Source organism: Bombus pascuorum, chromosome 7 (assembly GCF_905332965.1).
Source record: "Bombus pascuorum chromosome 7, iyBomPasc1.1, whole genome shotgun sequence".
Lineage (NCBI taxonomy): Eukaryota > Metazoa > Arthropoda > Insecta > Hymenoptera > Apidae > Bombus > Bombus pascuorum.
The window spans coordinates 15,275,276-15,290,696 of record NC_083494.1 but is presented as its reverse complement, the minus strand read 5'-3'; the positions used below and the strand labels follow the sequence as shown (position 1 = coordinate 15,290,696).

The 15,421-nt window shown below is 38.6% G+C and overlaps 2 protein-coding genes across 4 annotated transcripts in view; both read left to right on the top strand.

Annotated features, from left to right (window-relative positions):
• Nucleotides 1–12,899, top strand: part of LOC132909286 (zinc finger CCCH domain-containing protein 13-like) — a 58,037-nt gene extending 45,138 nt beyond the window's left edge. Inside the window, exons 1-7 of one of the 2 annotated variants that reach the window (XM_060964032.1) lie at nucleotides 1,347–1,489; nucleotides 3,810–4,074; nucleotides 5,974–6,140; nucleotides 7,880–11,599; nucleotides 11,795–11,840; nucleotides 12,249–12,440; nucleotides 12,684–12,899. In XM_060964032.1, coding sequence (XP_060820015.1) covers nucleotides 3,889–4,074; nucleotides 5,974–6,140; nucleotides 7,880–11,599; nucleotides 11,795–11,840; nucleotides 12,249–12,440; nucleotides 12,684–12,713 — 4,341 coding nt within the window. In that variant the 5' untranslated portion in view covers nucleotides 1,347–1,489; nucleotides 3,810–3,888 and the 3' untranslated portion in view covers nucleotides 12,714–12,899. Of the gene's footprint in view, nucleotides 1–1,346; nucleotides 1,490–3,809; nucleotides 4,075–5,973; nucleotides 6,141–7,879; nucleotides 11,600–11,794; nucleotides 11,841–12,248; nucleotides 12,441–12,683 lie in introns of those variants that run through there. The other variant, XM_060964031.1, reaches the window with a different exon arrangement.
• Nucleotides 12,764–15,223, top strand: LOC132909313 (inositol-tetrakisphosphate 1-kinase-like). 2 transcript variants are annotated; one of them, XM_060964085.1, is made up of 5 exons: nucleotides 12,764–12,872; nucleotides 13,587–13,685; nucleotides 13,750–13,891; nucleotides 14,030–14,166; nucleotides 14,231–15,223. In XM_060964085.1, the coding sequence occupies exons 2-5, from the start codon at nucleotides 13,644–13,646 to the stop codon at nucleotides 14,813–14,815; spliced, it is 906 nt and encodes a 301-aa protein (XP_060820068.1). In that variant the 5' UTR covers nucleotides 12,764–12,872; nucleotides 13,587–13,643; the 3' UTR covers nucleotides 14,816–15,223. The 2 variants fall into 2 exon arrangements, with proteins under 2 accessions (XP_060820068.1, XP_060820067.1); XM_060964084.1 differs by having other exon boundaries at nucleotides 12,800–13,429.
• Nucleotides 15,224–15,421: the final 198 nt, after the last annotated feature.

Genomic DNA, 15,421 nt, shown 5'->3' with positions numbered 1-15,421 from the left:
AGTCACGTACAATGAAAATAACGAAAACCGTCGACCGGCTGCCAAAGAACAATAACGCACGATCAACGATTGAAGTTTGCTTATACAAGGTATCTTCCTTTGGGTAAACAAAACTTTATAAGCCAATTTCTGGTAATTTATTTTAATAGGATTTTTAAGGTGTTCGTATAAATCCAGCTCGATTAAGGTGGATCTAGACCACGTGCCGTTTATAGTAAAAAGCACAGACCCCTTATACGTGGTATGACAACTTTTATTACGCTGGAAACAGCAATTTGTAATACTGTGGCAGTATAGTACACGAAAATAACGATATTGCTTAGTAAGGATTAACTTGGAAGATTTAACGATCGTTAGCGATCATTATCGTTTCGTAACATTACCATCATCGTAACGACCATTGCCGACGAAGAAAATAAATGTCGAATAGTTTTTGTCGTATCGAATTAACGGAAGAATATAGCAAACTATTTGTGAAAAACGAAGAACAAAAAGTGTATGTTCTTTGAAATGAATTATCGCCGAAAATTTCCTGGTTATAAAAGGCAGGCTTTATCTGGAAGCCAATGTTTGTAAATGGATGTCAAAAGTAAAAAATAAATAGAGAATTTACTTTCCATTCAACCTCTTTCTTCCTTACTGTACATTGTTTATCAACTCCAATAATCTACAAAAAATTCTCTACAAGTTTCTTGTACGACAAACAATGCTCTTTAAATGTAATGGTCCCTTAGGGATGAAACTCAAAATTACACGTTATTTTTAGCTTTTATCGACGAAAGAACGATCAGGATACGCTGTAAGTTTCAAGATCAAAGAAATAATTTCACCCGTTTATTCCAGTCTTCTTATTCCACTTCTTTTTTACCCGAAAACCATGCGTCGCTTTTTGTTACAGTTGATAACGTAGGAAATGATAAACCATTTGAACGTTTAAGGGCTCGAAGGCCGGTTCTCTCGATTACTCGATGGAGCTCAAATTTTGCACAAATTATCTCTTTATTGATCGCAAATATCCCGAGCGATGGCGCGAAAGAAACCTTGAACAAACTTTTGTCATCGAGTCCGAATAATAAGAGTCATCGTAATGCGCAGCAAACGCGTTAATTTTTCACGTTCGTGCGTGTGCCGTAATACCGAGAAAACGCGTGTACACGCAACATCGGAAAAATAACCAACAATTTCTTCAACCGCGAACGTGCTCGCGCCTTATATTATTCCTCCGTAATCGAATCTTTTATTCGCGATTACGTGTCTTATCCAACGAGGGAATTCTGACATGTTTGGTGAGAGGCGTAGTTTCGAAACATACGAAGCATCGTTTTCATACACACGTTTCGATATTTTCGTACAGGCTGAGATCTTGATCCATTAAAGTCCTATTAAAACTTTTACGATTACACTTATGATAGTATGGTACTTTATAAAATATCTTCCCTACAAGCTGTTATCGAGAGTGATCCGCCATTTACTCGAATTGCGAAAATAGGTAATTTATTTAATTAGAGAAACTCGTTTTCCTTCGAATAGGAAACGGGAAACGTTGATGTTATCGTTAACGGTCGAGAGTACGCATTAAATTGTGCGATCTTTCGCACGACCGTCTGCTCTGTGTTTCCAACGTAATCACAATGGACAAATTAATATAGAGATACATACGAATACGGATTTATTTATCTTCGTTTCGTAATAAACGTTTTAAACGAAATGGAGTAGTCCTTCGTCTCTTGGAAGATAGAAAGACGGACAATCTATAAAAATTCCAAGAGATTTTTGGAATCGTCGTGGAGCAAGTTTTAATCGTCAAAGTGATCTTTGAAAAGTTTTAATGGAATTCGAAGCGATACGAATCTTAGAGATTGTACGATACTACAACTCTCATTGTTTCAGGTTCCCTATACTTCACGTTTTTATCCGGAATCGGCCGAGTTAAATTAATGAAAATAACGTACGAAGCGTCTAACGAGAGAAGATCTTTATTACGGCGATGTTTATACATTATTCAAGCAGCCGAGCGTTTAATCGAGCGATTTGAAATTCCAGCGTCGATTTTTCTATCGTTGCCTATGAATACGACGATAAATATTAATGCTGCTCTGCGTTGAAATCGTGTTATTAAAGTCTATGAATTATTTTGAATTTTTATACACGGTTATTCGACGGCCAGCTTCGAAATTTTAGCATTCCGTGTTTTTCCAAGCTTCGAAACTTCGAAACTCCTAGCTTTATTCCGAAAGTTTCCGCTTCAAAGGCTCTCGGATATTTTCTTTTTGTACAATTTTTTTTTCGGGTATATTCACTTGCATGCACGTTGCATAGATGAATAAACGTTTCGTAGTTGGTAAAGTAGATATTTCTGAATATTCGTCGTTACCAAAAGCGTTCGCGTCGACTCGTTTGATATCTTCCATCGCGAGTTTATCGTTGCTTCGATATTCCATCTGAATTCTCGTCGATCGTAATTCAAAGGAACGTTGTTCCATTTACGTGTCGCTCTTCTTTGTATCGACGGCGATCGAGCTTCTCTCAGCAAGGACGAACGACGAAACAAAAAATCGCGAAACGTGCGGAAGAAACACGTGGTAACGAAGCGACGACGATTAATCGATACGTCGAATATCGGCGAATTAAATAATTCGATAGAACACGATAACGAGACGAAAGTTCGAGTTCTCTCGATTCGAAAATTTCAAGTGTCGATACTGGCATGTTCGATGCTTGGGAAACTGGTCAATTTAGTGGACGACAGAAAATCGATAACGAGGAAAGAAGCGGCTCCCTTTAAGGATCGATATTACCGCGTTTAGATAGTTTTTAGTGTGGCCAGCAACCTGTACAATGCTGACGACGTAATCCACGGTTTGATTTTCTACCACGGAATGTGGAAAAGGTGGAAGCTCGACTAGGGCAACCACCCCTGTTGCACAGAAATCAGCAATTTCAAAATAAGTTTGTTATCGTCGATTCTTCGACTTACCCGTTTTTAAACGACGATATTTTTTATTTTTCCTTCTTTCGTTCTGTCGCAACGTGCTTACGTTCTCTCTTAATCGATAGAGGGCCAAGAATACTTTTCTTGCGGAAAAAACAGGAGATTTGGTATTATTTAGATATCGAGTAGCTTATCGTTGAAAACATTCAAGTTGTATACATTTTATTTTGAATTATATATGAATTTTATTTATATGATTTACGAAAGATGGATGAAATACAGGTCGTAGCTTTATTTAAATTTGCTGTAGATTTAATTAAACCATAGCGTAATCTTGAATTGAATCTTCTTAGCTGTAATTCCAGTTTACGAATGATTCGTGAAATTTTATTTTACATAAATGCACATATAAAATTCATTTATGTAATTTACAAAAGATGGATGGAATATTTGCTATAGATTTGATTAAATCATAGCATAATCTTGAACAGAATCTTCTTAGCTGTAATTTACGAACGATTCGTAAAATAATTTTTACTGTGTCGTGTTTTTATAATAACTTATCGATATATATATAATAACTTATCGATTATAATAACTTATCGAATAATTTATCGATGAGCGATAAATTCCTTTTAAAACGCTTTATAGCTGGATCACAGATTTTTATGTATTCGCGAGAAACTTCAGAGCGTAAAATGCACGTAAAACGAACGCGATATCAACGTAACACGAAATATGTACGTTAAGTATCCGTTGGAATTTTCAACGAATAAAACGTGCCTGTTTGGTTATGTTTATAAAAATATTAATTCTATCCACGATATTTACAAACGCGTGTTCTACCGATAAATACGATGTGTTCTTTCGTTCGCAGGAAGAAGCCTGACGTTTTAGAATACCTGGACCTGTGCACGGATCCGCCTCTTCGTTTGCCCGCGTCTTGCCACTCGAGAATGCAGTCACAGTCGGCGTGCGATTGTTATTGCAAAACTCGCGTGCCGATAGCTCGTCAAAGAGAGGAAATTCAATACGCAAGAAGCGGTATCAGAGGGTCGAGAAGCTCCGTTCGTCGAACAGAAACGGCGAGAAGCGCGAGGAAAGTTACGTTAGCAGCGGCGAAAGCGGTCGACGATGAACAGGTATCGATGTAACATGAAATGCGATCATATGACGAATATGAAAATTGATCAGAACAACAAGAGGAAAAAGCAAACGAAACTAACTGCTCGTAAAATGTGGTAGACGTAGATAAGATACAGGATCAATTTTGGTATTTCAAATCCATGGGATTATTATTACAATATCGTGCGGATCTTGGGTAATCGATAATCTCAAGCGAGATAATTCCGAAAAAGAGATTTCGTTAATTTCTTATATAGAGATTTTTCAAAGTTACCTGTTGTTTATTCGACCAGTCGCGGAGAGACACGATCGTGAGGAAGCGCGTCAACGGGAGTCGTAAATTCCCCTTACTATTAGTTAATCGACGCCATGAACAGATCGATCCTCTATTTCGGTTAGGATAGTAGGAGTGGTTGAATTGGTATAACATTGAGGTTATAATATATATGTCGGAGATGAAAGAATGATGAAAGAAAAATCGGGGAAAATCCCCAATACCTTAGTCTAGACTTTTTATTATAGCTGTACTTAAATAATAAAACTTAGAAGTAGTTGTTTATGATTTACTCGGATTATGTTTGCCAGAGATTTATGACAGTAGGCTTGGTCTCGAGGTGATTCATTTGGTCGTTAAACGTAGCCACGGTCACAGGATGGACGTTTTTATCTAACAGAGGTATGGAGTAGTTGTATAACTCCTCTTAAAATATAGTTGACCCAAGGGGTACAGAGAAAAGTACATGAGCGAGTTCCACTTGGACTGTGGACAAGTAAGTGCACTTTCATTTAGACTGTGGACAAGTAAGTTCAGTTCCACTTGGGCTTTGGAGAAGTCAGCGCATTTGCCATTCTGTTGACCGTGTATTCGTTATTGAACCTAAGATTGTTGTCATTGGCATCTCGAGATGTTGACTGTTCGAAAGACAATGGAGCAGTAAAGTTCGGTGACGATGCTATTGCAAAGGAAAACTCTTGCTCGGTGGTGATTGACTCACCACTGGTCGCTCGAGGGTGAAATCTCGGGAAACATGGGAAACCCCATTTTTACCTGATAGAGCAATAACCATAAGGAACCTCTCGAAAATGTTTTATGCCACTTAACGGCCTAACGGTAAATCAAAAAGCTTCCTTTTATGACAGTTCCTTAGGAATATTGCGATCCAACTAATTGTGTTCACGTGACGAGTGGCTGCCTCGACCGAGGGATCATTTACCTTTCACCACTCTCCTGATACCTCCGAATACGAGTGCACCCTGTATGCACATAATTTGGATAATATTAGGTCGCCCGGAAAGTTTCTTTCGTTTTATAAGGAAATAATGGATGCACAATATTTTCCGTTTTATATTATTTTATCGAATTATGTACGATCCATTTTGTTCTACCAAAATAAAGATCATAACGTTCGATAGGTTAGGTTTCACGTTTGTATAAAGATGCATAGTTGTAAACATAGTTGTAAAAGACGTGTCTGTAAAAGAAAGACACTTTTCGGAAAACCTAACAGTTGCTCTTTAAATTGCAATTTAGTAATCGCAGCAAGTTGCAGTAATAAAATCAGAAAACAAGAAAACAGTCGTTTCGTCGCCATTTATTTCTAAGTTACAACAGTCACGCGTAGAAAGTATTTGATCGTCCGGAAAGTTTCTTTCGTTTTATAAGGAAATAATGGATGCACAATATTTTCCATTTTATATTATTTTATCGATGATCCATTTTGTTATCGATGATGATTTCTTACGTATGATCCATTTTGTTCTACCAAAGTAAAGATCACAACGTTCGATAGGTTAGGTTTCACGTTTGTATAAAGATGCATAGTTGTAAAAGACGTGTCTGTAAGAGAAAGACACTTTTCGGACAACCTAATAAAACACTCGGATGTTAGATGGTTTATTCGTTGTCTGATTTGCAGCTCGATAGCAAGAGATCCAGCGCAACTCTTTCGGATTCGCCGGCGCTCAGTCCGGAAACAACGGCCGTTCTCGAAAACGTAGAAAAATTGGTGAAGGACGCGCAGATCCAAATGAAGGAGATAAGTATGTCCGCTAGCTGCGGTCGCCTTCAAAAATGCACAGACGTGTAAGTGTCCCGATCGATATGTGCTTTTCCCTACAAAATTTACTCGATATTTTTCAACGCGGTTGATACACCGTCCAACAACGCTTGTTTTTCTTCTCGGTCAATAGATACGCGCTGTGTATTTAGTTTGTAATTTCATGTAGTAAACCGTGACTTCGTAACGAACTACGTAGCCAACGAAGAGCATCTGGAGGAAAAACGCGCGTCAACGACGTAAAATAAAAAAGAGAAACCAAAGATGAAAAATAAAAGATAAAAATAAAGAAATAAAAAGAGAGAATTTATTTCTTAACACTGGGTTTACACTAACTACGATTCACTTCTGAACTCCAGACGCGACTTTTCAAGACCGAAGCTCTTTTTTTTTTTTTTTTTTATTTTTTCGTGGAGGAAATCCGCACGGACACCCGCCGCCTCTAGGGGGGAGGGCGGCGTGGTAGTGTCAGACTCCAACCGACTAAAACCTCCACGAAGACTGTCTCTACTGCGTCGGGGGAGCCCGGGAATCGCTGCGGCGACACACCGGGCCCCCCCTCGCGTAATATTCCGTCTATACTACGTCTCTCCCTCTCTCAGAGGGCATCCGGATCCCCAACCGAACTGTTTGGTATCTCTCGGGTGCTGGAAGGTCCAGCGCCTAACTTCATTCCCCTTCGGAGGTCGCTGCGGCTCTCCCGCGCCCCATATAGGCGCGTCTACGGGCACCGCCGCGTCCTCTTCTCAAGACCGAAGCTCTTACAACTACTTAACTTTCGGCGGAATCCGATTCTTTTTCTTTGTCATCCCTCGATATCCCCGCTATCCACGCGTTTGTTAGGCGTTCTCGAAGATTCGGCGAAAGGACCGTTGGGATATCGAGGGTTCGTTAGGCATCTCGCTTCGGCAACATACATCGTCGCCGAGTGCCGCCACATCTTTATTTCCGTCATCAGCCCACCGGTTCCGAAGCGCGGCCTGGTCCCCGATGCGGACTGAGATGTGGTTGATGTTACACTCGCAACGTACAAAACGTTCCAATGCAACGCCAACTCACCTCGAAGCTTGCAACGTTTCATCGCGTCGATTTAAGTTGCAATAGCAGGTGCCACAAGCAACAACATAGTCGGTCACGCGACGAGCCATTTGTCTAAGCGTCCCAACTTGTTCAAACCGCACATGTCTTTTGATACATAAATGCACGCGTAAGGTACAACTAATTTCATTTTCCAAGATGTTCGATAAATAATTGCTATCAATTGATCATCGAACAAGGAAGATTTACTGTCTTCGAGTAAATAATTGTTGAAGTGATCGCCACTTCTAAGAAAACTCTACATCTGGTCTTCGGTTTTCTCAAGCGCTAAGGTCATCGATAGCGCATAGACAAAAGAACGCGTCGATGACAGATCATAAGCGGTACACGTGCGACGTTGGCTTCAGGGTTCTTTTAGGCTCAGGGTAACATTGCTAGCGTGAGGATCTGGACCAGTTTACGTTGTATTCCACACTTTGTACTTTAATATTCATAATATATATACTTACAATACCTTACAATTTACCCACGCGTTTCTTTAATTCCACATACACCGAATAATCTTAACAATAATAAATCAATAACATCCACGTACCGCGTCTCTCGCACGTGTTGCTTGTGTTTCACCCGATTTCTCGTACGATGCTGTAGGTTGAAGGGTTCAAAAAATTCTCGGCCTTCGTCGGATTCTCAACGATATCGATACACAGCCTGACTTTTCTTTCAGAGAACCAGACGATTCGGCGTTCGACGACGAGAACGATCAACTCTTGTACATCCGTGAGCGAGTGGCCTACAAGTTCCAAGAAGCGAACGGCTGGATCGACGCGGGATCCAGCGATCATCGACCTGGTCGCGAGCAACGCGACGCGATCAAAGCCAAGAGGACGGTCGACCTAACGGCGCCCAAATTTCAAATTTCCGACGATCGTTACGAGGAATTCTCGCGACGAAGGAAGCGCTACGTTCAAAGACTTTCCTCTTCGTGTCCCGCGCCCGAGGACGACGAGTGTGAAAACGAAGATCGTATTACGCGTCCTCCGCCAGAAGACACGCGGAGAGACGACAAGAGGACGAACGCGTTCTCTGTGCGGATGGGTCCTTCGGTGAATATCAAAGGAGACCTGGTCACCCAAAGCTTGGCGAGCATTCGCATCTCACCGGATCCGTCGTTCGTGCAGGAAAGTCGCAACGTCGCAACTTACGTGGTTCGTCGTGACTTTCGCGGCAAGGACGGCTCTCCCAGGAAGAGGGAGAAAGTCGTAAGAATAGCGGAGGACGGTGAAAGTAGGACGAAGGGGAAATCGAAGAGAGCAGGTTGGAAAGACCGTGTGGAAAGTGGCGATGGATCGGACGCGGCGCGCGTTCCTAGGAAATCGGAAAGAGTTGCGACAAAGAGGTCCTGCGATAGTTTGGCGAAGGACGAAAAATTGGACGATAAACTGGACGAAAAATTGGACGATAAATGGGACGAAAAATTGGGAGATGCTCGCGAAACGACAGCGAAGGATCTCGAGAGCGAGGGAAACCTAGAGTCGATGGATCGCGACGACGAGGTCGCGTCGAAGGAGAATTCTAGAGAAACGATCGAGGACATTTCGAACGACGAACCCGAGAGTGAGATTATCGAGGAAGGGACGGACGATTCGGCGATGAAAATATCGGCGAGGGGCAACCAGAAGCAAGTGAGATTCGACGAGCGAATCTCGGAGAGGAAGGAATCCCCTGAAGAGGAAATAGCGGAGGACGGGAGTCCGCCGCGAGCGAAAAATCACGAAAGTCGCGTGGAGTCGCAAAATACGGGAGGAGCAGATGCAATTTGCGAGGAGAATTCGAAAACACCGTTGACGTTCGTCGAACGCTTGCAAAGCCGACGAGCTTCGAACGATCAACCTGAACGATTCAAAGGCTCTTCGAGGAAACTTCGAACGAACGACGAGCAGGTTCCCTTATCGAGCAGGGAAGTGGAAGAAAAGCACAAGACCAATAAAAGAAGACACAAGGAGGTTTGCGAGAAGCGAAGAACGGAGGAGGATGAGCGCTATGAGGCGATGGATAAACGTTTCGCGAACATCGTTCAAAAATATTGCAACGGAGACGAGAAACAGCGGGGAAATTACGCGGAGGACAACGTTTCTTCGTCGAGCGCGATCTTCACAGAAGAAAGCGAGGAATCGGACGATCTTTGCAATTTGTACGAACCTTCCATGGACGAGTTGGACCAGGTGTTGCTTTCGTACGATAAGATAATCGAGAGCGTCGTTCGATCGACGAAAACGATAGACAGGTTTCTTTCGCGACCGGAGCTCGACGAATATCGCGCGCAAGATACGACGAGAGGAAAACCCGCTGATCTGGTTGCGATAAACAGCGCGAAGACCGCAACGCTGGAAACCGATGGAGCGGAAAATTTATTCAAACAAAGTACGCTGGCTGATCGGTTTCACGCGCGCGCTAAACACAGCGCGGTATCAAAAGTAAAGAAGAACTCGACGATTAGGTCGGAGAAGTTTGCAAAGCGGAATGCAGCGATTGAATTGGAAAATTGCGAATTCGATCAGAGTACAGAGATGGAGGTGGAAGAACGTCGAGATCGGACGAAATCGACGATCGAAGATCAACGATTGCCAGCGAGAAATAAAGCGAACGTGAACGAAGAACGGCAGCTCGATAGGATCGAACGAACGAAAGCTACAACGTGTTTAAAGTCGTCTGTATCGACGAGAGACGAGGATGGTTCGAGGAGAAGGTGTATCGCGCCGAGAGTCTCGGAAAAATTTACGACGCGAATTTTCCCAACGAACTCGAGGACGAGGGATCGACCGGCCCCTCGGAGGAGAACGTCGAACGAAGAAACCACCGGCTCGAGCGAAGATAACAGCAGGAATTGCGAAACGACGACCGGTACCAACGAGCCGAGAGACATTTTTCCTCGTAGAACGCGTTTATTTCGAATCGTGAACGATAGCTCGAGCTTAACCGCCTCTTCGATTTGGCCGCAGTCTTCGAGTACGGATACGAAGAGCGCGAACGATACGAAAATGTCGCAAGACACGTGGAGGTCACCGACGATCAAAGACGAGTCTCGCGATGAGAGGGCGACGATTCTCGGGATGAACGCGCTGGAATTGAAGGAAGGAGAGGTTCAGGGAGGTAACTTCGATGATACGACGTTGCGGAATATCGCTCGCCCCGCTGTCTTAAAAGATGTTGAAGCGGAAGAGAGGATCGAGGAAAACTTGATGGCGCGCGCTCTTCGAGAAGAAACGCGCTTCGTAGAAGATAAAATAAAGAACATGCCGAAGGTAAACGAGATAGCGCCTCTGATGGCGAAGAGCTTGTTGCAGAGTTTGAAGAACGACGAGGTCAGTCGTGGAAACCTGCAGTCGCTAGTTTCTGGAAAATCGTCGATATACAACGCGGCTTCGAACAACGTTCGTATGGTCGGAGCGACGAAATCGGATGACGAATCTGAGAAACGAGATTCGCAAATGGAACACGCGCGGGTTGAAACTAACTTGAACGAAGAAATTATCGAAAAAGATATTTCGATGAAGGTTAAATCCGAACGCGACGACGCTGTTCTTAACGAGTCGATTCCTAATACCGAGGACCGATCGTCTTTAAAATGTAACGTTGATATATCGAGAAACGAAAATTCTGCGGATAAAATAGACCGCGATATCGGATTGGCGGAGGATATTAAAATAAGCGGTGGAATTGTTAATACGAAAAAGGAGCCTGAAAAGAATGACGAGAATAGTATCTCGAAGAAGGATGCGAACTTGCGGATGGAAGTAAGTGAGAAGGAAAATAAAATCTCTACGACAACTGTGTCTAATATTATTCACGAACCAACCAGGAGCAAAGAATACCACGTTGCTGAAACTTCGAGAGATAATCTGCTGCGAAATATCGATGAAAGAATGAATTTACGTAACAACGAGCCAGCTGTAAAGGATATTAAGAAAACCTCGGTGAAAACGAACGATGACGAAGATGCGAAGCGTGATGACCTTGAAACTTGGAATGAAAGATCAGTATCTTCGAACGATACGATTGATAAATTGAAAAAAGAGAAATCTGTAGAATTGTGTTCGATGGAAAATCCAGGGAAAAACAAACAGTTCGATGATAATATCTCGCAGGGTTTATCGTCTGATTCTTTGCGCGATTGCGCGTCTCTTGGATCTTCCTCGAGAAACCTTTCGAAAACTTCATCGAATAATACGAAACTTTCACAGGAAGCGAACGAATTTAAGCAGATGGAAACGAATAATGCGATTGTTGATAAAATAAGCAATATAAATAACTCGCGTTTCGATAGCTTATTGGAGAAAAAGAACATTTTATCCGATGTGTATGAAGGAGTGGACAAAAAGTTCTTCTCTTCTACGTGTCTCGATGCCAATACCAATTATTCAAGTTTGCTTAATCAACGGCAGAGGTAAAGGAAATACCTTAAAACACGCGCAATTTCAAGTAATTTAATTAATTAATCGGTCGTTGTACGTTTGATGTTTGGTCGTATTAACTAAAAAAATATTTATGAAATTATATCTACAATTATTTAATTACTGTCATTATTTTCTTTAATCGATTTCCTTCAAATTGTACTATTCTCAAATTATACTTTTTACAGGCTTTCTAATGGTACGTCTACGATATCTACGATAGAATCGAACAAGGTAAGAAATATCTCTTTAGCATTTAACGTGTCCAACGTAATAATTAAACTGCGAATATTTATACAAGTTGGTATTTTTACGAATATAATTAAAATAATAGAATCTAGGCAGGCGTTTTCTTTGTTAAATATTATAACGTATTCTGTATATTTATGCGTTTTGAAATTTTTTATAATCCGTTTTTAATAGAGTAGTCCGACAATAATTCATTTGGCAGAAGTCTCCTACCTTTTGTATTAAGAATATATTATCATGTTCGCAATTGTGAGAATTAAGACGAATTTGCTCGATTTTATTAATTTTTAATTCCATGCGCAAAAGTTTTTCGAATAAAATCAATAAAAATAATTAATATTGAAATTTATATATTTTTTAAATTATTCGTCTAATTATGTTTCATTATCTCAGATGGAAATTTCGTCGGATACTTCACACTCCGAAGGGGAACTATACATGCCAAGTTCCGGTTCATATTCTCTCGGAGAAGTTCGAATGTTGACAAAGATTCGATCAGATGGCGAAAACACCGATGATTTCGATAATAACGTCGCGATTTTCGTTACGAAAGAGATGTTGACTTCTTGGAACGAATCTTCAAAGGTAAAATAACAAACTTCGTAATATATATATATATATATATACATGAAATAATATTAAAATTATACTATTGTATAACGATATGTATTAGTATTAGAATTATTATAAATTAAAATCTTAAAGTTAAGATCTTAGTAAGAAATTAAATTATTTAAAGAAATTTCAATGTTATATTATCATTTTGTTAATTGAACCTTTATTATGAAAACTATATTTTTTAAATATACTTAATCGATTTATTTTTAGTCTCTTATACAGAGCATGGGAGAAATTTAAAATTGCTGATTTCATAGAAAGCGCGCCATAGAAACATAAACATGAAGAATGTGTATTACAAATACTGCAATTGAAGATGCAACGACGGTGACATATTCCCGAATATTTATGATTTGAAAAGACCATTAAATACACGATGAAAAATATCATGAAAGTATTGTAAATAAAGTGATAATTTTATATAATCATGTTATGTATTGGATTATTATAAGTGTCGTGTAATTAAGCATAAATAATGTGAAATGTGCTTGTCATTATTATATCGCAATAACCTGTGATCATTTATTACACTAAAATAAATATAACGATAACCCAAGTTGTACATGAGAATAAAATTTGAGAAAATACTTTGCTTTAAGAAAATAAACTGATTATGTAAAATGTATATAACCAAAGGGAATACAATAATATCGTGGAGTATTTCTTAAATCATGCAAACATAACCTTACATTTCGGGAGAAATATGAAATTAGTTGACACATGAATCTCTGAAATAACGCATTAATAGAGTATAATTTACTTGACAATTATTATTGAAATGATGTACTGTATACGCTTTAATAGATAAAAATTATATTCAACATAAGAAAACAACGCGAAAAAAAATGTGCGACAAGTATGTCATCGGTTACTCGATATCTGAAAAAAAACGTCAAAAATTTAATTGGAATGACTTTTGTAGTGTTTGTGAATCTGAAGGGTTTCTATTAAAAATGGTAAATAATTTTTTAAGCTTTCTGAAATTATAATTAAATAGTTATGTCATACATGATATTATAATAATGTGAGGTTATGTATAAAATCTTTTATTTATAATTTATATACGTCTATAATATTTTATCAAATATTTTAGAATTGATACGTTAATTTCAGATTGATATAAACTCTGATCTTGAACCTCAGGGACCATTCCATGTTTTTATATACAAAATGACAGACAAACTAGCACATGCTGAATATGGTGATCAATATGTATGAACAAATTTTTTATATTTATTGTGATTAACAACGTTATGACAATTAATTTATATTCCAGGCCAAAGCAATTATCTCGAGAATGAAAGAATACTTCTACCAACATCCCGAAATAATAGTTATCGACCCTTTGGACAATATTAGGATTTTAATAAATCGTTATAAATCGTACGAAATCTTACAAGAACAGCTACAACTCGATGGTAAATACAAATTCTTAGTACTTAGATTCGATAATTTTTTATTAAAGTTAATAAAGTTAATAATAATTAAAATTAATAAATAACAATCTATATATAAAATATGTGAATCATATGATTATAAGATCTATCTTTTTATAGGGGTATTTACTCCAAGGTTTGTAGAAATTAAAAGTAAAAATGCTATTGAGAATATATCGCTGTTAAAAATGGCAGATATTAAGTTCCCATTTCTTTGTAAACCACTTGTGGCTCAGGGTTCCAACGATGCACATAAGGTAATTTAATCGTTAGAAAACGTATGAATGTTATTTAAAGGTTAATAATAATCATGCTTTTTAGATGATGGTGATTTTTAATGAAGCGGGTGTGAAGGATTGTCAGCCTCCTTGTGTGGCTCAACAATTTGTCAACCATAATGCAATTCTTTATAAAATATATATAGTTGGAGAAAACTTTCATGTAGTTGAAAGACCTAGTTTCAAAAACTTTTATGAAGAAGACTGTACTGCATTAAACACAATATTTTTTAGTTCTCATGATATATGTAAGAGCGATTCCAGGTCTAAATGGTCAATTCTGACAGAGGAAGACATTCCAGTAACCGTAAAACCGAAACATGAAATACTAGAGAAGATTGTTAAGAGAGTTACTGAACTTTTTGGATTGCTTTTGGTTGGTGTGGATGTTGTTATTGAAAATCATACCGAAAAATATGCGATCATAGATGTAAATATGTTTCCTGGGTATGATAGTTATCCTAATTTCTTTGAACAATTAATAAGCTGCATAAAGAAGCTATCAATTGAAAACAGAGATTTGCAGCAGCATTCTAAAATTTATACATTAAAAAAGTGTCTAAGCGATGACTTGGATTCTGGCTTTGAAAGCGACGAAAAGAAAAAATATTCTACAAAGAATAAATAATATAAATAACAAGAAAGTGAAGGAGATTAATAAATATATCAAACTGATATTCCAGTTCACTATATTGTAACAAGTACAAAGTGATATAATTTGATGAAGCAATGTATGCTTTTTTTTATAATGACTTATTTCATGTTTACCCTTGACGGTACTTGAAACTGTTATAGCAGATCTGCGTTTTGTGACCTTGCTACTTTCTAACATTTTTGGGTTGTTTGTTCATGGTATATAGTTGTAGTAGGGAAAGATTAATTGTTTATTAATTTGTTTATTAACTATATGAAATTTTTGAATAAATTTTGCCCATTATGGTAAGAAACGCATGACTGCCAAAGAATATTTTGTACTTTTCACTTGTATACTATATTTGCATAAATGGTTGAATAAAACACCTCTGGGATTAATATATGTAACGTATATTTATAAATTTACATTTTCATTGTGAATTATGAAATTGTACATTAAAACTACTATAAAAATATTAAAAATACACAATGAAAGAATTATTGAATACTATATTTTTTTGTTCAAACAACAATTTCATGTAGTTGCTTATTTTGACAAAACTGTAAATACAGGTTTGAAAAACTGTAATTTCGTCTTGAA